Genomic DNA, 25102 nt, shown 5'->3' on the forward strand with positions numbered 1-25102 from the left:
TCTTAGTGACACAAGCCTTCAGTCGGGTTTCAATTAAGTCCAGTTAACCACTTATTTAAAAGTCAAAATTAAGATAAAGATTTACCACCTTTCTTCTTCTTTTTAACTTAGATAGATATAACTGTCACCTACGGCGCTTACCGTAGTGGTGTTTGGATTTATTTTAGTGTGGGAACATTGACTTGTGTTGTGTACTTGTAAAACACACTGAACACAAATAAAAAAAGGCATGACAGCAGTGTTTACCTGTCATCGGTGCGCAGTCCTGTCTCCCAGGTCCCATACTGACTGTCGGTGTCACGGACCGGTGTTCCCGATTCCTGCAGCTCCTCTTCACCACCGACACTTTGCTTCTGCTGCTCCTGGAAGCAACAGGGAGAGAACAATCATTAATGAATGAGGAATCAAATGAGTTATATAACTGAGCAGCTTGAGACAGGGATGATTCCAGGACTTTTTAAGGGGGAGGGGGGATAAGTGTGCATGTGTGTGAGCATGTGGGATTATCAGAATACAGCATTGAAAATCTGCTTAGAAATACAGGAAATATTGGATAGGCTAGAACACAATGCAATTCTGCTAAATAGAGAGCAATCATATTTTGGGAGAGCGGGAGTTTTTCTTTAATACAAATTAAAGAAAAACTAAATAATTGTTTCTCTCAATTACATTGTTTTTGTGATCTTTAGGGAACCAAAATCAAAATAATTTTTTTTTAATAAGACCATTTTAGATTTGTATTGCTAAGCCAAGCTAATACAGTAGGTGGTTAATCGATGCCGCGTTATTATGGAACCCACGCAACTTCTAGGCAAGACCCGCCCTTCAGTAGCATTCACACACACACTACTATTGGCCAGGTGTCCATGCTTACGCAAGGTAACGTAACCCGATTTGTTCAGGTCCCATCCCCTGACCAGTCGGCTATCCTAACCTTAACCACTCGAGGTCAATGCCTAACCCCAACCAATTGAGCTGCTTCGTAGGGCGGGACTTGCCTAGAAGTTACGTGGGATCCACAATAACGCGTCAGTGCTACTGAAGAGCTAACAGTGCTGCTAATGGCGCTGCATCCTGTCGAGCTTGAGCAGCCAGCAGTGGTACAGTAACGAAAAGGTGACGGGATGAGTTAATGGAGACAGGACCAGAGTGGGGGACAAAAAAAAACCGAGATGGGTGGGCGATTGAGTGAGTGTGTGTTTGCCGTCTACTGAACCGTGCCTCTTTTAATGAGGCTGGTACAGAGGACATACTGTCTCAAAAGCACACAGGGCTCACAGAACTGCGCATGAACTGATGACCCTGGCCTATATAGGAGAAAGAAAAAACAAACAAAAAAAACAATAGGAAATGATTCTGTCCTCAGATGTTGCCTGAGGGGTGGACAGAGAAATGTGATACACCTGGCTCTGTAATTGCCCAGGTTCCTAGACTTGGAGAGCAGTTCACTAGGGATGTTTATGTGAGCGGTGACAGTGGCTCAGAGTTCTCATTCTTAGAGCTTCATGAATGCTATCCTTGTTTTCTTTGTGTATGTGAGAGCAGACCTACAAGAGTACTTCAAAAATAGCGCGCGAGAGACAATGGGATAGAAAGAACGTTTGCGGTAAGAGTGTGACTGGGATAGATTTTGGATTGAGGGAGCATAAGACAGCTGAAGAGAGTGGACGAAAAAAACAACAGCAGAGCAAGGGGGGGGGGTGGTCATTCATCAGTTAAGCCTTTCCTGACAGAAAAAAAAAGAAAACACAGAACAGCGAAAAAAGGCATTCAACACCGCTGCCTGCATCGGAGGAAGCACTTGTCCTCAAGTTCATCCTCTTCTCAAGGATTTACAGCGCTCACACTTTTTACGTTGACATCACAGGGTCCCACCACTCACCCTTGAATACACACACTTCAGAGTCCCGCTTCCACTGACAATGAACAAAACCACTCTTCCGTATCAGATACACTCCGCTTATCTAGTGATCTTGGGGTCAATTTAATGCCAATTTAGCTAGATGAGTAGGTCTTCCTCATAGAATAGGCGACAGAGAGACGTATGATAGTAAGTCTGAACTATAAAAACATTGAGTGATTTATTCATTACAGTATCAACAGAAGCAATAGATCAATAACCCATATATTGCATGGGTGCGGATCTAACAGCAGCAGCCTTGATGATCCTTTCATGAATGATCCGTATAATGGATTGTGGCTCAGAAGGAAATGTATTGAGGCTAATTTACAGGCTCAAAGGCCTTAGTATGCTTCAAATTAATTTATTATTGGATTGTCTGGGGGCAGGGTACCCTTGAAAAGACCTAGTTGTTACGACATGTCGGAGGGAAAACATGTTTATAGCGGTTCCAAGCGGCCACACGTGGGGGGTGAAAAGCTGGCTGTCACAGAGAGGATCTGATAATCGTCTAAATATGTGGATACAGATTTTCAGTCGACAGTCTCCGCTGACAGTCTCTCCTGAAAGACAAGTGGCAGAAATTGTTGTGAGAAGAAGTTCAAACGCTGCCAACCTTCTCACCTCCTCACACTTGGCCAATTGCCGTGGGAAATGCATTAGCTTGTTGGATTATCAGTTTTGGAGAGAAATTGCCGGAAGCAGCTCCCTCAGTGCTGATGTCGGAAAAGGTCTAGAGGAAGGGTAGCCTAGAAATCTAGACGCACCCTAGCGGCAGCAAATGTAATTTGCAGCCAGGGTCAGTCTAGCAACTCTACGTTGGCTTGCGAGCTGGAGAAACCAAATTCTGGTCAGGCCAATCACATCGTGTATAGAGTCGGTGGGCGGGCTTAACATAAGGACGGCAGAGTTGCGACGGTTCCGCGTGAATTCCCTGCTACTTGAAAACAAAGAAGATGGCTGCTGCTGCTGCTGGCGAACAGCGGTCTTTTGAATCAGCTTTGGCCGCGACTCTGGAAGACTTTGAGTTAAGTACTGAAGTCATTCTTAAAAATGGAAGACGTGTTCGGAGTTTTGCCGACCGGATACGGCAAAAGTTTTAATCTATCAACTTGCGTTGCTCTGGTTGGCTATGAGTGCAGAGGGAATTTGAAAGACAACCGTTTATCCCGCCCCTCGGATTGAGCCCTGCCAATGGTGAGTTCCCAGACCCAACATCTGGATGTGGGTCTAGCTTGTCAGGCTAGAGGAAGTGGGCTTCAGAAAATTTTGTTTGACCATCCAACAAGCATTTCAGTTAAAGCACCTCAACAGTAAAGCTATGTTTCCATTCAATTGTCAAGTGAATTTTAGGCAAACTTTTGTACTGTCGCACAAAATGCAAATTAGGTGCGTTTCCATCAACTGGTTTGGAGCGAATAAACTAGGCTATGGCGTAGTTTAGTCAGAAATTGTCGAATTAGGCTACATATGGCTGTAATCTGCCAGTAAACAGATAAAAAAAAAGGAGTAGAGGTTCCTAACGGGAACATTAAACCACATCTATCCCATCTCGAGAGAAAAATGGAGAGGTCTTCAGGAATTTGATTCAACTGGGCCAGTTTTAAAAGGTTCTTCCATGTCAGCTATTATTGGCCTTGTTTTATGCTGTCCAAAATCATAAGACATGTTAGGGGAATATCTGAGAAGACGCCGACGGCGGAAACCGCTGATCAGACATGCGAGAGAAATGTTCGCTCCATCAGAACTTATTCGGCAAAAGGAGCTTCCATATCCCATCGAGCACGTCAACTCTTTTTTGGCGAAGGCAAAAAAACACCTCTAAGTGAGCGAAAGATTTGTTTTTTTAACCCAATTGAGGAAGTTCAATCGAATTTTGTTGTTTCCACCCAGCTTTTTTTAATGCGATACAACAATGTGCATACCAATACATGAAATAAACAGCTGGTGTCGGACAACTTTGTGACAGCAGAGTTGGGAGAGTTGCCACAGACTATTTATGTATTTTTCTGACAATCATGCCTATTTGATGCGGTATGAAAGTGGGCAAGTTTGGAACTTCTCTCTCTCTCTCTCTCTCTCTCTCAGTTCCAGCTGGAGACCTCGGCGTTATGCCACAAAATAAATACATCTTAAAACCAGGTCTCGTAAAATTCTGGTGATAAAAAGATACTATCCTGTGTGCCAGTGTGTTGCTCAACCTAAAACGCACCCAGAACACACCCTCCCCAATCAGCATAGAGGACAAACGCTGCCTTCGCTGGAACATGTTGAAAAGAGTCGCCATTAACACACAGCCGCTCAAAGAAAAGACTTATGGCAGACTTCTCAAAGCAGAAGTTGTAAAGCCTTTCTAGAGGCTCTTTTGTAATCTCATACCATTTATTATTCAGTAAAAACGGGCTTTTAGCAACCTCAGCACTGAACCTCAATTGGACTCTTTTGGTGCAGTCTGCATTTATCTACAGACAGTACGAGGTTAGACAGGTTTATTGGCCAAACAATAACAACAAAAAAAAACTCCTAAGCACGGAGATTATTCAAGTGCTCTGCTGAATGGACACTCACAGGTGCTATCAACCACATGCATGGAGAATATGGTTCTCAGTAAGGAGGCCTACTGAACCAACAGGTCCAGTAGCAATGATTTATAGCTGTCAGGAGGAAGGCTTTTCCTTAATAACATTAGCAATAGCCAGCTTCCCTGAGACAGGAAGGGTGTGTCGGGGGGGAAAACAACATAACAAAGAGCGGATGAATGGAAGGATGAAGGAGAGAAAGGGCTGATCACTAAATAGGGCTGACTGACAATCTGAGGAGGGAAGGGGCTGGAAACGAGGCCTTGGAAACTACTACTTGATAACACTAATCGCCGGGTGCCACACATAGCCCGAACGACACACTCACATAGGATGGAGAAACAGCTCTCCAACCCAACAGTTAAAATGGAAAGTCAGTAAGTGCATTGGTGTACCTTGGAAAAGGGAAGGGGACTCTTTTGTAGAGCGCCTAACAGACGGTCTTACGTCGGAGAAGTGGAGAACGCAGAGTGAGCAGAGACTGTAGATATAAGCATGTTTACATGAATACCGCATCCAAGACACATGCTTATAACTAAGTTAAACAGCAATGTCCAAGAATGTGTGCGCCATTTGGAATCCCAATCAGCACTGTAGTCTTTACAGTGTGCGCCATCTTCAAATCAGCCATAGAAATCTCCGTTAAGGTGTTCACATACTTCAGTATTTGCAGCTAACATCAACATACAGCTGCTGTGACAGCAACCTGGCTCATCATCGCGGTATGAGCTTATCCAAGTTATTGTAAATGGGATCTGATGTGACCATCTTGAATACTGAGACCATTAACAGCCATGAAAATACTTTCAAACCACGACGAACACTCTTGTTGTATGCCACCACTCCCCATTCCCTACTCTCTGCTCTTTATCAATGTGGCTCGGGTGGAGTGGGAAAATATGCTCTGTGTGCACTCTCGCACACAGCAGTAATCAATATCAATATCCTACAGATATTCAAAAACAACTGCTCCCACGAGAACTAATCTCGTGTCAACAAATGGGCATTCTAGCTGCATGTCAAAGGGGCCAAAGGGGTTACATTAAGACGAACTTGGCTGGGAAACCCAACAGTATGGTGTTATTCTTTCATTACATAAGTGGTTCATACCGACTCAGGGCTCAGTGCTGTACAAAGCGTCTGGTAAGAACAGAGGGAAAGAATGTAAAGACCTGACTTGGCTTAAAAATTTCACTCAGAGAGCACTGGACCTGACTTAAAGGATTACTCTTTTCTTTCAGCCTGTTTTTGTTTTCTGGTTGTTGCAAATATGTTAGATGTTAGATGTGTAATACATAGGCTATTTGGGTTGTGCCTTATGTCAGTGCACTGTGTCATTTTGTGCAATACGTACAGGGTGGGTCAATTAAAAACTGCCACTGACAGAAGGAGTTAATGTGTTACTATATAGGTACCTGTCTAATGTATATGAGAGCATGTTTTGTGTGGCATGTGTTGAGAGATGCTTATTTTTCTGTATTTTGTGTTGTCTTTGTAAAGCTGCGGAACGGACAGAGTCCAAAAAAAGTATATCTTATCTTAGGACGATTGTTCAAGTACAATTTTTATCTCTCCACCGTCTAGATCTCCAATCTGTTGTCCATCTCATACGTACAGGGCTATTAGCTGGTCCCAAAGGTGATTTGAAGATACACAACAGCAATACACTGCAGTTACATACACAGTTATAATATAAGTTATATAATAGGGTTACACAGTTACCCTGACACGTTAGTTATTTTTGAAATACGTTTATGTAAGGCTCACATACTTCTCACAAGCGGTTTTGTCCTGGCATCAGTTCACAGTGGTCCACCCAAAAATGAAACAAATAGCTCTGATTTGTTTAGCTTGACAATGCTCTTTGAATGTGCAAATCCCAAAAGATTTGTATTCATTAATTTAAAGTCCAACAATAATAAATTACGGGCTAATACGGACAAATGTTAACCTGTCCGAGCGGGTTTGTCTTTATGTATTTTATGTTGTTTGTGTTTTTTATATTTCTCTTGGTGGGATAATAACGTTTGACTTAACGTGCTTTTTGCACGTATGACTTCATATGTTTGTTTAAATTTAATTGTATAAGCTTTTAATACCTGCTGACTTACTTCAACTGATGGTTTCCAAGATGAAAAAGCATTCAAAAATATTAAGAACGGCAAAGTACACTGGTTGACTGGATACTGACTCTATTGGCTGAATTTCTAGTTTTGCCGTCACTGCATGGCACAGACTAAAGCCAAAAGTACACAAATAAAACCATTAATCAACTGTCATACACACCTCAAGTTTTCCATTATCTGCTATAATGACAGCCAAAGCTATTCAAAGCCACCCAATACCAAATACATGACTGTGGTCACACACAAGAGAGCCACAGGAGAGACCGTTCTGATATCTCTCTCTCTCTCTCGCTCTCTCTCTCTCAGCATCTGTGCATGTGGCAGGTCACTAGTATGTCATAATACACAAATCCACATAATAGTTCAGACACCAGAAACATTCTGCTTTATAGAGACCACAACCCACAGTTGGTGACTAACTTGAAGGCATGCCAGCACAGCTAACAGCCACACAGACGTCATAAAAACACTTCTTATCTTTCCGAGTTGTGACTCATGAGGTGTTGGACGGTAGTTCAGCAAACAGGCGTGACCTAAAGATAGTAACGACTTCACTGCAATGTATCCCTATCCCTACATGGATTTCTAAGTCTGTCCTTTTACAGAGCTGGTTAGATGTCAGAAGTTTAGTTTTTGTTGGTAATACTACTATTATTATACACTTCCCTAAGGCCACTTTTCTTCTTTTGTCAGACCTTGTGCCTAATGCGATCACAAAAAACAGAAATGGTAGACGACATGATGACCTGAAGAACCAGTGTAACAACGGCTTTGCTAAACAAAGATAGATGGACAAAGAAAAGGTTTGCTTTGTGCCAAGCCAAGGGCAATATATAAGACAAGGACAAGTGCTGAAAAGCATAGAAAGAGATAGACGAGATCAGGGAGGCAGATGGTTAAGTTCTTGACATGTTTGGCTAGAGACCAAATAGTTGACGATGGAGCAGCTGTTACCACGGTGACATTACCGAACCGCATGGACATTGCTGCAAAATGACTTGAATTCCACGTGTGCTATATTAAACTTTAACAGATGTTAAAAGTAATACTGCTGATGAGCATATCGTTGAAGTAATGAATCACATTGGTGCCTGGCAAATACTTCCGATAACAGTTTGCGATTGGTATCGGTGTGAAATGTGGTACTGGTGCTCCCCCCTGGTGTGTGTGTGTGTGTGTGCGTGTGGGTGTGCGTGTGTGTGTGTGTGTGTGTGTGCGTGTGTTGTACTTTAAAATGTGCGTGTTGTCCGTCTTACAGCAGTGGGGGTGTTGGGTGCGGTGCGCCTGCGTAAGGACAGACGTTGCTGGCTCCGCAGCGAGAACCTGCGGATGGACTCCCTGCTTCGGGAGGCCAGGGAGCGCAGGGAGTTGGTTCTCTTGAAGTCCCCGGTCCCGTCGTCTCCCCGGTCGCCCCTCTCCCCCGACAAAAAGCCGAGTGCCCCGTGAAGGGAGCGACGGACGTTTCCCACCCATCCGGACACCTGAGAGTGGGCCACTGACAGCTTGTCCCCCAGGTACTCCATCACAACCCACTACTGGCCAGGCCTGCTGCGTCAGAACAGAGTCGGTGAACTGAGCTGTGACTCTTGCTAGCACAGCAGCAGGGAGTCATTAGTGTCTAGTTATGCTGGAGAGGTGGCAGTCCAAGAGACAGTGTCTTAGGTATTCACTGGTGTGTGTTGCTGGGTCGATACTGCAGCAGTGAGTAAAGGCGACAGAGAGAACAACAACACAGCTCACCCCATCCAATGGGGCGATGTTGATGGCGTCTGCCGCTTACAGCACTGCAGCACGGATAACCCCAGTCAGTCCCTGAGCGTTACAGGACAGAGCCTCTCCTCAGTTTCACTTCTAAATGGCCTTTCTGCAGTGCAGTCCCGCTGGAGCCGTCTGGACTCGGTTTCGACTCATCACTCTCAAGGCTCCAGCCTGTCGGCCTGAACGGATTTGTGAAGCTTTCTAATGCCTATTTCGATGCACACGGGATACTCTAGCTACGATATGGCACACAAGTGGGCACGTAAAAGGGTTATGGAAGGCCAGCACTTACCATTTGTCATGCACGACACTACTCTATGAGACAGCCAGAAAAACTGCTGCGCTATCTACCAACAGGTTTCTCAGCCATGTTTTTCTGGCTTCAAGTACACAAAGTACAAACTACAGAAGTGACAATAATAATAGAATCACATCCTCAACATTCCGTTATGTATTTCTATCACATAGGCCCACTGTGCTAAAAATACTATGAGTAGGATATCCGATTTTCTTTTCTTTTTAACAATTCTCTGTGACACCTCTGCCAAATCCAGGTGTGAGCGTCTCGGTCCTGATTCAAGCCTCAATTACAGCTGCCCTGACTCCAAGCTGTCGATGATTGGTTTCCTCTGAAACAAGGCCCGCATTAAAAGTTATTAAAAAAAATAAAAAAAATCCATCCATCCAACCAGACTACATTTCCACGGTGCCAGATACTGTGCTACCCTCTGGCAAAAAGCTGTGAGGAGAAATGGTGCAGGACAGCTGGTGGCAAAAGAAAAGCTGCTGTAGTCATTCGTATTCCATAAGAAAAAAAACCAGAGGGCAACTAACGCAGTGCCAAACGGAGGAAACAGGAGGGAGCACTGTGGTGGGGAAGTCACATCCACAGGAGAAACGGGGAACACAGAGAAAAGGTTTCTCTCGTCGCCTTTTTCTGCAGGTATGGGCAGGTAGGAGAATATGCGTCAGCAGTGCTGCTCTCTGTACTCAGCGCTATAGGACTCACCGTCAAGGAGAAACTGGGTGGAGAGAGGGAGTGTGGAACAAAGTCGGGGAGAGAGAGAGCGAGAGAGAGAGAATGGGAGGTCTCTGATACAGAGCGGGAGGGAGAGAGAGGAGGGTGATATATGTTCTGCGGTGCTCTATCGCTCCAGCCTGATTCAGTTGCAGGGCAAGACAGTGAAGTGTCACAGCCAGAAGGGAGAGGCAGTGGAAACGAATGTGCAGTAGAAGGAAAGATGAGACATAGAAAATGTTGGCATATGGTGTTGCTATTACACAGCATCTCCTTTCTAAACAGAAAGCGATAGCTAGCGGGAAAGTGGGGATGACAAAGTATGAGATGTGATGCAGCCAGATAGGAATGAGCACAAGTGCATGATCACGTTAAAGAGGAAACTATAAATAGATAGATTGGACATGCGTGAGAGAAGAGTGAAAAGACAGGTGTGGCTCCTCCAGTGAACTGAGATTGTACACACAATCAACCACTTTGTCAGCACAGTGTAGCCAAAACGCAAGAATCACAACAGTCAAGTAATGGTTTGTTTAAATCTCACTTAGAGTCACACTCATGCAAAACTCCAACTTAAACAGGCATCTGTTATACGGTGCCAGTGAACTGGAAACCTGAATAAAGCCACAGCAGGCGACTCCAGACACACTTCAGAGAGCTAACCTCGAGCAAACTGGGACAGAGGGCCCTTAGAAAAGATGAATCCCTGTCCACATATGCCCCCTACAGGTAATCTGATTAACTTCTCTTTGAAGTGCCGTGCTAAATGCAAGTCAGCTATGAGGTTCTCAGTTTCCAACAGAGCACAAAGTGACCTCTCTCACGTACTCCTCCATCCTGAAAAATGGCTATTATTAAGGACAAGGTGACACAGCATGAAAAAGCTAAATTACTCATATTACACATGACAGCAACAGTGTTACTTTCCTGTAGCAAGTGGTACCAAAAATATATTACCATTTTAGTAATATTCTGTGTTCTCAATGTGATAATTGAGATAATACTCAAAATTTCTGCTGAAAAAAATCGACTATCAACTATTTTGATATCATTTATAATTTGAATCATTTCTAAAAGCAAACATTTGCTGGTTCCAGCTTCTTAAATTTCTGCTTTTATTTTTATTTTTTAAATCCATTGTAAATGGAATACTTGTGGGTTTGTAACTGTTGGTTGGACAAAGACAGCAGTTGGAAGAAGTCACATTAGCCTACTGGGAAATTGTGGTGGGTAAATTATAAATTTTCCATAATTTCATAGACAAATAATGTCTATCTTATTACTACTCCCAATTTCCCCCAATATTCCTCCTAATACTAAACGTCACCTACTGGGAAGTGAGTCATGGCTGCTCATCACTTCCCCTCCTCTGCTGACATCATCAATCTGTGCGCAGCCCCGGCCTACAAACTCAAACCAGCGACCACACAAAGGAGATGAAATAGGATGCAGCTGAAGTACATACAGCATACTGTACTGTATATGGTAGTCTCGCTTTGCCAGACCCTCCTCCAAAGCGCACGGAGGGAGGGTCTGGCTACTCCACAGGAAAACGTGCTCTGGTTTATTGATATTTCTTTAAACCAATTACAATCGTCATGGGCGGTGCTGAACTCTGCACAGAACCGCTGCAAAATAGTCGTGCAAGAGAAGACTCAGATTGGACAGATAGTCTAGCCAGCTGTCTGAATTTAACAGGCAGAGATCTGAGGGGAAGTCAACAATAGTCCTCATAAATCCACCAAATTTAAAATTCCAACACAAAGAAAGCGGAAGGAAACAGAAAAGACGGCTGCACGGGAGCAATCCCGGGATTGGAACGTCAAGGATACAGACCATGTACCGTATATGGTAACTGCATGAATTCAGTACTGTATAGGAGGCCGTATGCATCTTCCAGAGAAACATCTGTAATAAGAGAGTTGTGCGCCCACTTACCCAGCGGCAGTGTGGAGTCAGACAGCATGACCACATGTACAACACAGCTCTCAGCCCGGTGCCCATCTCTGCTCTGCCCCACTCGCCAGCCTCAGACCCTCCATCCTTAAACTAATGACATCACCCCACAACTATTAGCTCATCTGAGTCTGCTTCCACCAGTAAATACAATGTAGGGAAATTAATCATATCCCATATCTGCTGATGGATTTTCTGTCAATTCTGAAGCAAAATTTCTCCACCTGTTTTATAAAACCTATTTTCTGGGATTTTGCTCAGGAGGGGTTCATTTTTCTACTGTGGAGCACAGATCAACATGTAAAATTACAAATTTTAAGTACCTGCTACTATCATAGAAGTACCGCTGTAGAGATCAAACAATTTATAGATCGGTCGAACGACAGAAAATTTATCTTGACAATCGATTTATTGTTTTAAGTCATTTTCTCCACACAAAAAGGGTCAAACATTCCCCTTGTTCCACCTTTTCGTTGGTTGGGGAATTGCCGCTCTACATGTGTTATGTGATAATAAACTAAATATCTTTGGGTTTCTGACAAAACACACGCAAAAAAAAGCAAGGGAAAGACGACTGTGACGAAGGACGACCTCTTCAGCTGCTTGAAAATCAGCCAATCAGGAGCGGCACTGCGCTCTGCTGCTCGCTGAAGAAGACAGTTTCAGTTTCGGGAAAGTTCGGAAGAGAGCACTGGTGTCGAATATATATAAATATGTATCTATATATAGATAAAATAAGATAGTGTTGTTGTACTTATTTCTAAGTTCCTAGAATTGTGTGCGTGCAACTACCAGTAAGTAATACCGACGTTTGTTGTTTCTGCATTTGCTTAGTAATAAGCATTTAAGTCATATATAACAAATCTATAAAGTAACCTCTTTATTGTGTTTATTTTATACCTGCTAGGCATGTAATAACTATTTGACATTGATATAGAGTCTACATTTTACAGATTTATGCCTGTATCTCTGTTTCAGAACCACACACACTTAAAACTGTATTCAGATAAAACACCTAAAAGGAACATCTTGTCTGCATTCTGATTGATGCCCCCTGGTGGCCACAACCTTTTAAAGTGCTCATATGATGCTCATTTTCAGGTTCCTAATTGTATTTTGAGTAGAGATACACCGATAGACCGGCTGGTGACCGCAATTGGCCGATTTTCACGTTTCGGCCATGACCAGCTGACTGATTTCATGCCGTTTGATGCTACAATTAACTGACAACATAAGTTATACGAGTTACAGTTCTCAAGGACGCACACACACACGGACGCGACAGCACGGTCTTTTTCCTTTCTCTCAACTTTTCCGCCGTGTGACGCGCGTGTCCGAACTTCTCCCACATGTAGGGAACCTCGTCAACTAACCTGCAACATGTCAGCTGTTTGGAAATTCTTCAGCGTGTGTGCAGAAGATAACAAGTTTGCAATATGCAACATCTGCAAGGAAAAAGTAGTGCGTGGAGGGACAACACCAAAAACCAAAATCACATCTGAAATCGGTATCAGCTGGCCTAACTCAAAGAAAATCGGAATCGGCCTAGAAAGTTGTAATCGGTGCATCTCTAATTTTGAGGTTGTACCAGAATAGGTCTACATGGTTTAATTTTTAACAAACACCATATTTTTGTTGTACTGCACATTGCTGCAGCTCCTCTTTTCACCCTGTGTGTTGAGCTCTCTGTTTTAGCTACAGAGTGAGACATCTCACTTCTGTCCCATCTTTGTTGGGAGTCGCACATGCTCAGTAGCTAGGTAAGAACTACTAGCTAGAAGCTAGCGCTGCTAGCGGTTAGCCACCTCGTTCTCAATGGCCAAAAACTGCTACAGCACTATAGAACTACTTCCGTGTCCCTGTTCTGCAGGTATTCCACGCAAAGTTGGAAGTGCACCCTCGTTTAGAAGAAGTCTCCCGGCTAATCCTGCCTTGTACAGGCCGAAGCTGGAGGAACAGCTAGCTGATGTGGCATTAGCTAAAGTGGTTAGCACACACCAAATGTTTCGGCCGATGACGTAGACGGTCCTGCTGATTTTGACCAGCTCACCCGGAGACTGAAGGCAGGATACATTCAGAAACCCGTAGCTCACTCAAAACAGCATGGATGGTTGTTTTTTTCAAGTTTGTCTGCGTGTGGAAGCACCAGAGACACAAAATAACACCCCAAATCACAGAAAAAGTGATTGTTTTCATAATGTGGGCACTTTAAAGACCAGCCAAAATATACAGTCCTTCCCAATCACCAAAATGATGACACTTAAGGCTATAGGAAATTGTGACAGGCCTTTTTAAGTATTTTGTGACATTTTGTAGATGAGTAAAGACAATAATTGTTAGTTGCAGCTCTATATGTGATTTGTTTTTTTTGTTTGTTTTTTTTACACTGTACACAATGTCATGGTCAAATTCAGCAGCGACACAGGGACAGACATTTGAATCACAAATGCCTTAAAATAAGCGTAGTCACACTGTTGCTGCAGTTCAATATGATTGCATACGTGTACTACATTGTCTTATTGGCAGGGCAAACTGGACCATGGCTACTTAGGTTTCATGAAAGGGTGAAATCCCACATTATAAACAAATGAGAGGAGCTGGTCATTCAGTGTCATTTTATAATATCATTGCATTATTGGTCAGAGTATCTACTACAGTGGGCATCCTATCATGTGCAGCTCCAACATTTGCAAGGCTGTAGCAACACGTAGCACTCTGGAACATTTTGTGCCTGATTAAACCAAAAAAAAAAAAATAGACAGACAACAGAAAAGAGCAATCACAAACACTGACACCAGGAAGAGTGACAGTCACACATTACAACACAGCTATCAATGTGCGGAATATTGAAGTTTAACACCACTAGATGGGGTTAGGGACCTTAAACTCATGGTGACTTTATCTGAGCTCCGTATCACGCAGTGTGTAATTATAACTGAGACAATAACTGATCATCTGGTTTCATAGTGTAGGCCTTCAACCTGGCCCTACAATTACAGTCTCAATGACAAAAGGCCAACTGAACCCCACCCTGCATATTAATAAACACTTTACATGCTTGAATGTAGAGGACATACAGTGGGGCAAAAAAGTATTTAGTCAGCCACCAATTGTGCAAGTTCTCCCACTTAAAAAGATGAGAGAAATCTGTAATTTTAATCATAGGTACACTTCAACTATGAGAGACAAAATGAGGGAGAAAAAAAACCAGAAAATCACATTGTAGGATTTTTAATGAATTAATTTGTAAATTCCTTGGTAAAATAAGTTATTTGGTCACCTACAAACAAGCAAGATTTCTGGTTCTCACAGACCTGTAACTTCTTCTTTAAGAGGCTCCTTTGTCCTCCACTCGTTACCTGTATTAATGGCACCTGTTTAAACTTGTTATCAGTATAAAAGACACCTGTCAACAACCTCAAACAGTCACACTCCAAACTCCACTATGGCCAAGACCAAAGAGCTGTCAAAGGACACCAGAAACAAAATTGTAGACCTGCACCGGGCTGGGAAGACTGAATCTGCAATAGGTAGGCAGCTTGGTGTGAAGAAATCAACTGTGGGAGCAATTATTAGAAAGTGGAAGACATACAAGACCACTGATAATCTCCCTCGATCTGGGGCTCCACGCAAGATCTCACCCCGTGGGGTCAAAACGATCACAAGAACGGTGAGCAAAAATCCCAGAACCACACGGGGGGACCTAGTGAATGACCTGCAGAGAGCTGGGACCAAAGTAACAAAGGCTACCATCAGGAACACACTACGCTGCCAGGGACTCAAATCCTGCAGTGCCAGACGTGTCCCCCTGCTTAAGCCAGTACATGTCCAGGGCCGTCTGAAGTTTGCTAGAGAGCATTTGGATGATCCAGAAGAGGATTGAGAGAATGTCATATGGTCGGATGAAACCAAAATAGAACTTTTTGGTAAAAACTCGTCGTCGTGTTTGGAGGAGAAAGAATGCTGAGTTGCATCCAAAGAACACCATACCTACTGTGAAGCACGGGGGTGGAAACATCATGCTTTGGGTCTGTTTTTCTGCAAAGGGACCAGGACGACTGATCCGTGTAAAGGAAAGAACGAATGGGGCCATGTATCGTGAGTTTTTGAGTGAAAACCTCCTTCCATCAGCAAGGGCATTGAAGATGAAACGTGGCTGGGTCTTTCAGCATGACAATAATCCCAAACACACCGCCCGGGCAACGAAGGTCCTGGAGTGGCCTAGCCAGTCTCCAGATCTCAACCCCATAGAAAATCTTTAGAGGGAGTTGAAAGTCCGTGTTGCCCAGCGACAGCCCCAAAACATCACTGCTCTAGAGGAGATCTGCTTGGAGGAATGGGCCAAAATACCAGCAACAGTGTGTGAAAACCTTGTGAAGACTTACAGAAAACGTTTGACCTCTGTCATTGCCAACAAAGGGTATATAACTATTGAGATGAACTTTTGTTATTGACCAAATACTTATTTTCCACCATAATTTGCAAATAAATAAATTAAAAATCCTACAATGTGATTTTCTGGATATTTCTCATTTTGTCTCTCATAGTTGAAGTGTACCTATGATTAAAATTACAGGCCTCTCTCATCTTTAAGTGGGAGAACTTGCACAATTGGTGGCTGACTAAATACTTTTTTGCCCCACTGTATCTGTGTATGTAATGTGTGTAGTTGCAAATATGCAGACATATTTGTGAACGCAGATGTGAACTATAAGTTAAAAAGGTCTGGGTATAACCAATCAGCCCAGAGGAATACAGTCACATACAACTATAAAGGTGTCTGCCTGGCTGCAGAACCCATGATCATTGCAGGCCATTTCACCTGACAGCTGAGCCACGCTGACAGGTTTCTAAATGGAGCAGTGAGAACATGTACTCATTAACCATCTGACAAATCCAATCCTGAATTACAGGCCTGAGAAAGTGTGTGGCCGCCACTTCCCTGGAACGTGACATTGGATGGGTGGAGGTGAGTCTAGATAACCGGGCCATTAACATTAGTCACCGACTATTTACTAACTGAGCACAGCAGCATTCAGCCGTAAATGCTTAGTCAACTAACTGCATTCCTTTACCTTCTACCTGCCGTCTGTCTTTAATGCACAGGAACGCGCCCACACACACACACACACACACACACACACACACACACACACACACACACACACACACACACACACACACACACACACACACACACACACACACCTCCCTGTCTCCACAGAGCTCTGTGAGAAACAGTCCAAAATGAATATAATAGTGATTATAATAATGGGTTCACAGCCAACCATCAAACTAAAGCAAAGACTCAGAAAGAGCTTTCTCATCTCAATGAGTTACATCTTTCCTGGAAGCCAGTAGGCTAGTACTGTTGCAGAGGCCGAGCGGCAGCCTGACTCACCCAGCGGTTGATGTCCTGTTTCCTCGGTGGGCGCGACGCCCTCCTTATCCTGGAGAGGCTTCCCTCCACGGCACTGCTCAAAGGAGCCGATCGACGGGACACACTGCGAGAGCGCATCCTGCTCAACTCCTAACACACACACACACACACACACACACACACACACACACACACACACACACACACACACACACACACACACACACACACACACACACACACACACACACACACACACACACACACACACTATAATTGCTTGACCCATTCAGAAACTATATTCAAACTTTCGGACTTGTTTTTCAGGTGCCATGGCTCACGCACACGCACACTTTGCCTTGCTTTACAAAAATGTTAGGATTACTTCCAAGACATTTGTATAATAAAATCTATGAAATATACAGTACACAGTGTACAAGTCAAAGTCATATTTTTAAAAAGGTTATGCAAAATGTAAAAAAAAACATTTGGTTGCCAGTGGACATGCAAAGCCAGATACCGTTATTTCTATAAAAAGAGAAATGGCACCGTTGGAACCACAGCCCTTTTTGTCTTTGAATTTGTACTACTCACCTGTTGTGACACAGGTTAGTAAAAGCAGTTTATTAGGAACTGAACCGTTTCAGTGATTTGTTTTTTTTTACCATTATTTTGTCTAGCTCATCTAATACTGATTATTTTATCTCCGAACTGCTTTCTGGCGGTTCAGCCCTTTTTTCCACTTTTCTGATGGAATAATGGCTGTGTGCACATGTGTTTTTGGTGTGTGTTAAAAGGGCTCTGGCTGTGTGCACATAGTCCCATACTGTTTGTCTATCTCAGGCATCTACACAATGAAAGTACAGATAATACAAGCTGCTGTCTAAAAAAGTCTAAGTGGATTATTTTTGATCTATACTTAGACCTGCTTCATGTAGTTCTACTAAACATAGGGTCAGTTTCAGCAAATATGACAGAAAGTTAGTTCTCCAAGTCTTACCCACTGCACCTTTAACTACTAATTTGTGCCTCTGATAGTATTTCATGTATATCTCGGACTCACCTGAGACCCCTGTGATCTCCTGGGGATCCGGACCTCTCCCCTGCTGCTCTCCTGAGGCAGTGGCTCTCTGGGGAGCCATATGTGCTCGGCAGGAGCACTGCTGGAGACCCCACCTGGAGAGCCTCCACTTTTGGCTTCTGTGCCGGGCAGAGGGGCCAAGTGAAGCGGCTCATCTGGCACAGCAGACCAGTGCCTCTGTGGAGCTAGGAGCCGGTCTTCCTGCCTGAGGAGGAGCTGCTCCGGGCTGAGTTTGTTGCCATGTTTTCTGGGTTCGGCCGCGGGTTTGTCCACGGACATCTCAACAGGTCGCAGCTCCCACGGGTCCTGAGGAGACATCGTCCACCCTGGGCTTGTGAAACCTACTGAAGCCTGTGGTGGCACCCTCCAGCTGACATCGACATCAGGCGCAGGCTGTAGTCTAGCGCCGAACCCAGTGTCTACGCCCTGAATACCAGAAACAGGAAACAAGTCTTTACTGGGGGAGAGCTGAGCTTGAGACGTGAAGGAGTCGATGTCAAGGATGGCGGGTTTGTACACCTCTTCTGCTCTCGGAGACGGCTCCTTCCATCGAGTTGCGGGGTCACTGCGCTGGGAGGCAGCCCTGGAAAGCGGCTCATTTCGGAGCACAGAGTCCAGATCCAACACTTTAGGCCTGAGGGGTGAGGTCTCCAACCTCGCCCTCTCCTGTTCCTCTTTCTTTTGCCGTTCCTCTCTCTCTTTTAGTCGCTGCCTCTCTGCTTCTTGCTGTTTGGCTATCTGTCTCATTTGATCTGCCTCCTCCCTTTCCATCCTCTCCCTCAGTCTGCGTTTCTCTAGCTCCAACATTTGTAGCCGGTCCCTCTCGGCCTGCTTTTGCTTCTCCAACTCCAAGAACTGTCTTCTCTCCACCTCTTTGATTCTCTCCATCTCCTCCTTCCTCTGCCTTTCCTTCTCCAGTTCTCGTCGCAGCCTTTGGTTTTCTAACTCTTGTCTCTCAAAGTCTAGTTGTCTCTGTCTCTGTCTCTCCCGCTCTATATCTCGGTGTCTCTGTCTCTCCAGCTCTCTCTGCTTTTCCCTCTCGATCTCTTTCTGGTGCTCCTTCTCCATCTCCCTTTGTCTTTCCCTTTCTTTTTCGAGCTCTTTCATTCTCAGCATTTCCTGTTCTAATGCTATCTGTTTGAGCCTGTCTGCCTCCTCTCTCTCCTTCTTCTCTTTTAGTCTCTGCTTCTCAAGCTCCACGAGCTGCTGCCTCTCCTTCTCTTTCTGCTTCTGTTTTTGAAACTCTAAGAGCTGCAGTGTCTCCAGCTCTTTAATTCTCTCCAGCTCCTCCATTTTCTGTTTCTCCTTTTGGATTTCCAGCAGCCGTCTTTCCTTGTCCAGCTCGCTCTGCCTCTCTTCCTCCCTTTGTCTTTGCCTCTCCTGTTCCCGCTGTCTCTCTTTTTCCTGCTCTCGCAGCTTCTCTCTTCTCTGCCTCTCCAATTCTCTGCGCTTTTCTTTCTCGAGATGTCGTTGCCTTTCTTTTTCCAGTTCTCTAAGTCTCGCTCTCTCCAGTTCTTGTAGTTGCTGTTTCTGTTCGAGCTCCAACTGTTTCTGCCTTTCCAGCGCACGTTTCTCCTCAAAGTCCTGTTTCTCCTTCTCAAAGGCTTTCTGTCTTTGCCGTTCAAATTCTCTCTGCAGCTCCCGCTCCTTCATTCGTGCAAATTCTAAATGTGCTTCTTTCTCCATTTCCAGCTGCCGCTGTTTTTCCCTCTCAAACTCTTTCATTCTTGCCATGTGTCTTTCTGTCTCCTTTTTAAGTTCCCTTTTCTTCTCAACTTCCATCAATTCCTCGGCCGTCTGTCCATCCGACGCTGACCTGACCTCCCTGTGGCTCCTCATCATTGACAACTCCTCAACTTCATCTTGAGAGTTTTTCCCGAAAGCTTTATCTAATGATGGATTCCTCCTCATTGGAAGAATCTTCCCCTGAGAGCTGACCGCTGCCAACGTCGCAGAGAAATCACCAAAGGGCCCGGCCATGTCCCCCCCTATGTTTCCTCCTGCAGCCAAAGGAGAAACTGGCTCCTGTATTTGTCCAGTCAGAGCAAAGTAGGTTGCCCTGGGTTTCGGCTGCTCTTCTGTCTGCAGCATTTTCAAACGTTTAGGAGCTGCAGCCACCTCCTCCTGTTCTGCCTCTCTCTGCCGGTCTCGGTCTTGATCCAGAGCCACTTGTCCTTCCCTTTGTGATCCCTTTAGCGTCCCTTTCTCCACACTTTCCTCTCGTTTGAGACTTGCGGTGGTCCACTTGGGCAAAGCTCCGACCCTCAGATATCGAGGCTGCGGTTCCGGCGTCGCAGCCAAAGCTGGTTCACACGGTGCTGAACCAGTCCTCTCCGTCACCGGCCTGCTCCCTTCGGAGCGCCTGGAGCGTAGCGTCATGGCCTTATCCTCCCACTGCGCTGATGGGATGTTCTCACTCACTGCCCTGTTCTCTTCCACTGCCTGCACAGTGTCAAAGGCATGGAACACCTGCAGAGGACATGACGGAGATACAGGCTCCCTGTAGGTGGCAGTGACCAGAGTTCCATCATCCTCGCCATTTCCTCGTTTAAATGACGGGCTGCTGAGCGAATCATTGGCTGTGTTTGCAGGCTGGCCCTCCTCCACCATCAGCACGCTGTGCCTCTCCACGACGTTTTCAAACAACGACGCTCTCACTGTCTGCAAGTCACTGCTGGGACTACTTTCCTTGAAAGCGGCGCCAAACGTCTGTCCCGCCTCTGGCCCTTCAGACGCGGAAGCCTTTTTGAGCGGCTCTTGGGAGTCTTTCAAATCCACGAATGTCCTCTGGTCACTGGGGGTGATAGCCGACTCTTCAATCTAAGGAAAATCAGAAATATACTGAGATGAAGTAACAACAGCAAGCTTGCCACTTATTGGCCATTTATTAATATAAACGATCATGCTTTTTTTCTTCTCAAACTTAGTCACCATCTGAACACTAAGTTATGCAAAAAAGTGGAATGATCTGACAGAAATAGAAATGTTAAAGACAAATGTGACTTGACAACATAACCGGATCAAACATAGCCCTCAAAAGGAGTTAAAGTGATTGAGTGAACAACTGTAGGCGTAGAAACGATATCCCCTTATTCTGTGTTCTCCTCATATCAGTGGGTGTGGTGCAGAGGTGGTAGTCAAAGCCTCTCTGTGCCGACCTTTTCCCAGTGATCTCCTCACTGCGTGTTTCAGAACCGTCTTAGGTTTCACGGCTTTGTAAATCTATGGCAGTGACAATTCATTTTGCTGCAATTTTCCTCTAGGGATTTTTGTTTTTGTGCCATTTTAGGCCTTTATTTGTGACCGGACACCTTAGACATGAAAAGGGAGAGAGAGGGGGGAATGACATGCGGCAGAGAACCGCCGGTCGGAATCGAACCCACGGCCGCCACGTCGAGGACTGAGCCTCTGTATATGGGCGCGCGCTCTACCAGGTGAGCTACCCAGGCGCACCGGGATTATTTATTTTTTCCAAACACAGACAGACAGCAAATGTTAACGCTCTTATATTTTGTTAAAGGTGTATTTCACCATGGTTTACCAATTCAGCCTAAAATAATAGTAAGTATAAAAAGGCACACAGTTTTTTTGCGATTGTTGCGGGCAAAAATCCTTGGTTATGTGGCACGTTTTCTTTAAAAAAATGCGATGGAATATGCAGGATATTTATGCAATTTTATGCGATGAAATTGCGGGAACTTGCAAAAACTGCGGTTTGATAAAAGAAGAGACAAAAAAAGTCATTTCCCCAACACCCTGCTTTTCGATGATGTTCACTTCATAACGTTTCCATGGCAACAGGGGAAAATGACTGCTCTTGTGTGAAGTAAACGCAACATTTTTCAACTTTCTGCTAAGATATATGTGACTTTTTTGCAACGAAAATGCGGGGATTATGAAATGATACAAATCCCGCATATTTTGCGCGGAAATTGGCAATTTATGCGGCGAAAGTGCGGCGTCTTTGAAAGAAATGCGGCCCCCGCATAAATATGCTGACTTTGGCTGATTACGCATTGAATTATGCGATCGCATGATCACGTTTTTCTGGAGGGACTGATTGACGGTTTCGTCTTTTCTTCTCTTTGCTATATGCATGGGGTTTTTATTTTGGCAAGAAACACAGAGAGTTAGTAGAATGCAACTCTGTTAGAGGATAGCACGGGAAAGCTTTGCCCAGCACTAAGCTGCATTCTCATTTGCCTGTTAAACATAGACTGAGCCACACACACGCAAAAAAAATAATTTAAAAACAGTTCCTGCAAAGCTTAGTCCCTTCCTTACCCTCCTCTGAGGATCTTTGCTGATCTCATGGCGGTCTGTTGCCTCACTGAGGGAAACACTGCCAAGGTCTGGCGACCTCTCGGTTGAAAACCTGATGAACATACATCACACGAGACAAAAGCCATGCATGACAATGGAACTCGTGGACAAAGACATGGGATAAGAGCAAGCTGAGGAGACCTATTACTAGCATTATTAACCCTTACCTTTTAGTCAGGTCGAGGGGCAAGGGGCGGGGCTTCAGTGGGAGTTTCACAACAGGGCTCTGAGTTGGTGTTGTGTCCTCTATCAGCTGCTTGATGAGCTGTTTGACGCCCACTTGTGGTTCGGTTTCAGGGACGGGCTGCACTGGCGAGTGCAGATCTGACCCCTGGCCTGTGACGCCTGTCCCGGGAGAGGAGGATGAATCCAGGAGGAGACTGATTCGTGACTTGATGCTAACTGCGCGCTTCTCCTCATCATCAGTTTCTTTCAGTGTCTTTTCCTCTGCCTTTTTGTTGCTTTGGTCTGAGACAGCGGGCTGAGCTACACCATCGGTACTTTGTGGTGTGGGACTCTTTGGGGTTTTCTCCTGCTCTCTCTTCTGTGGCAGTGCCTTCTCCTCTGGAGTGTTCTCCTTAGTATTTGCCTTGGGAGATGGACGGTGCAGCGACAGACCGATTGACTCAAACTTGGCCGTGAGATCAGCTGAAAGCGGCCGTCTTGCAGAGCGAGGGGCGGGAACTGGGGTCTCGGTCTTGGGTGGACTGTCGAGGAAAATGGCTGACACAGGTCTGGGCCTGGAGCCTCTGGGCCGCGGCCGCAGCACCACTGCGGCCGCAGGGTTTGCTTTTTCCTTTTCTTCTTCCTCCTCCTCCTGCCCTACCAGATTGAGAAACCCCATGGACTTGGCTCTGGTAATGGAGGCCCCACCTTTGCTGGATCTCATCGGCTTCGTTTCATCTTTGGTTTTAGTGTTTCCAGACCACTCTGCTGCTGGAAGTTGTTTAAGGCTCTTGGAATAGGCCAAGTTTGATGAGCCGGGCTTCTTCCTCACTGCGGTTACAGGGGGGGTGGGTTTGCTAGGGTCTCCAGGGTCAAGAGGAGGGGCGGGTTTAAATGGCTGGACTACTGGCTTGGTTGTTTGTCCAGTGTTCAACTTATTAGGGCTTTTAAAAAAGGTAGGGCATGGTCGGTTGGGGTTAATTGACGCTGTGCTGACTTTGCCTGTTGCAACTGGTTCCGGTGATACTGGACTGAACGGAAGCTCTGGTTTGCATCCAGGAAGGCGAGTGGACTCTGGTCGAGGCTTGGTTTGGGGCTTGGGAGCAAGAATGGGCTTAATAGTGGGGTTTCTCTCCACGGAGAAAGGTTTGGGAGTGAGCCGCGGCTTGGGGCCTGGGACTGGTTTGTTAGGTTCTGGAGAGAGGATATGGGACTGGTTGATGGAAGGGATCTCGATGAGGCTCATATTGCTGGAGTCAGTCAGGGGGCTCAGGTGAAGTCGTCGTCCCACCACCGATCTCCCTACCTCCCCCGTCTGAACTTCTACCTGAGCAGCCAGCCTCTTCAACGGCACCTTTAAAAGTAAGAAGAAAAGAATTTGCCAAGAGAATTCGCCTCATAGCACTCACACTATCTAGCCCTTGCTGTGGACTTTGTCTGGGAGTGCCTTAAACTGTGGTGCAACTATACATAGTGAGGAAGTGAGGAAGATATTTACGCAAGGTTATATTGATCCCTCTGACAGGTCAAAGCCCACGTGCTGATAGCTGAATAAGGGTTGATACAGTTTATCGATCCATATTCACATCAATAGACCTTTTTTTATAAAAGACATTTTGATAGGTCACAGTAGGAAAAGCACAGGAGTAAGCACTACAATTAATGATGGCTAAATTCCATTTAGCGGCTTCAGTTTCAGGGTCCTTGTATTGTGCATGCTGGCTCATTGTCACACTGTCTTACTGGTAGGGTTGGGCATCGAGAACCGATTCCTACTTGGAATCGTTTCAAAAATTACGATTCGGAATCGTTTCTTTATTGGAATCGTTTGGAGGATTTGGTTTCAAATCTGATCATGGGTTCCAAATCTAACATGCGCAAGTTTTGGTTTCCGGAGCAGCCAGGCGCTTGTTGTTTTTGCAGCCACGGAGCACAGTAAGCAGTGCTCTAGTGTGGCTTTATTTTACCTTGAAAAAGCCCCGTCAAACTGCAACCCACCTTTGAATCAAAATAAAACTTTCCTCTTATTTGTGAAATAAGCATGTGACCCGTTTCAACTCCACCACTCAAAGAATCGGAATCGATAATTACCGGAATTGAAAGGAAGAATCGGAATTGGAATCAGAATCGTTAAAATCCAAACGATGCCCAACCCTACTTACTGGGGCACTTGCCATTGTTATTGTCGTTAGTAACACGTGTGCTTTTCCTTCTACAACAAGTCAAAATGTCTGCTGTGAAAAAAAGGCCTATTAGGTTAACAATCAATACTGTACATATTTTGGGTCATTTAGAAACACCTTACAACAATTTAACTGGAATTATGTGGACACAACACAGCATTCAGGAAGCGCTTACTGGAAGTTCTCTATTCACTAATTTGATGAATGAATCAATTAATATGTGTGTGTGTGTGTGTGTGTGTGTGTGTGTGTGTGTGTGTGTGTGTGTGTGTGTGGCAGGGAGGGATGGGGTAAGTAACGTGGGGGTTAGTAATCTTATTGTGTTCGTTTATTCTAGTTCTTTATTCTTATTTTATTTAGTTATTCTTTATCCATCCATCCATCTATCTTGCATTTACATGTTTGTACTCTCACTTTATTTCTGTACAAATCGCTGTAATTTTGGAAATCTGCAAAGTTTACTGTCACTATTGAGATACATTGCACGCTACCCACTAGTGGCTATCACCAGACCAAGCTCAATCTTTTAAGATTGAACATTAGTCTGGGGAGTCTGCTCTGTATTTTTTCTCTGCACAAGAGGCGTGATCAACGGGCATAGTTCAGATGACTCTGTACGCAATCGGATCGTCC

At 44.9% G+C, this 25102-nt stretch overlaps 1 protein-coding gene across 2 annotated transcripts in view; it reads right to left on the reverse strand.

The window, feature by feature from the left end:
* si:ch73-138n13.1 (calponin homology domain-containing protein DDB_G0272472) overlaps nt 1-25102 on the reverse strand; it is a 36137-nt gene that overhangs the window by 6348 nt on the left and 4687 nt on the right. For both annotated transcript variants that reach the window (XM_039802926.1, XM_039802925.1), the window contains exons 2-6: nt 22289-23640; nt 22083-22173; nt 17781-20618; nt 16739-16867; nt 247-362 (exon numbers count right to left, since the gene is read on the reverse strand). In XM_039802926.1, the coding sequence (XP_039658860.1) occupies nt 247-362; nt 16739-16867; nt 17781-20618; nt 22083-22173; nt 22289-23532 (4418 nt within the window). In that variant the 5' untranslated portion in view covers nt 23533-23640. The remainder of the gene's footprint in view (nt 1-246; nt 363-16738; nt 16868-17780; nt 20619-22082; nt 22174-22288; nt 23641-25102) is intronic.

The sequence above is a fragment of the Perca fluviatilis genome, chromosome 6 (genome assembly GCF_010015445.1).
Source record: "Perca fluviatilis chromosome 6, GENO_Pfluv_1.0, whole genome shotgun sequence".
Classification (NCBI taxonomy): Eukaryota; Metazoa; Chordata; class Actinopteri; order Perciformes; family Percidae; genus Perca; species Perca fluviatilis.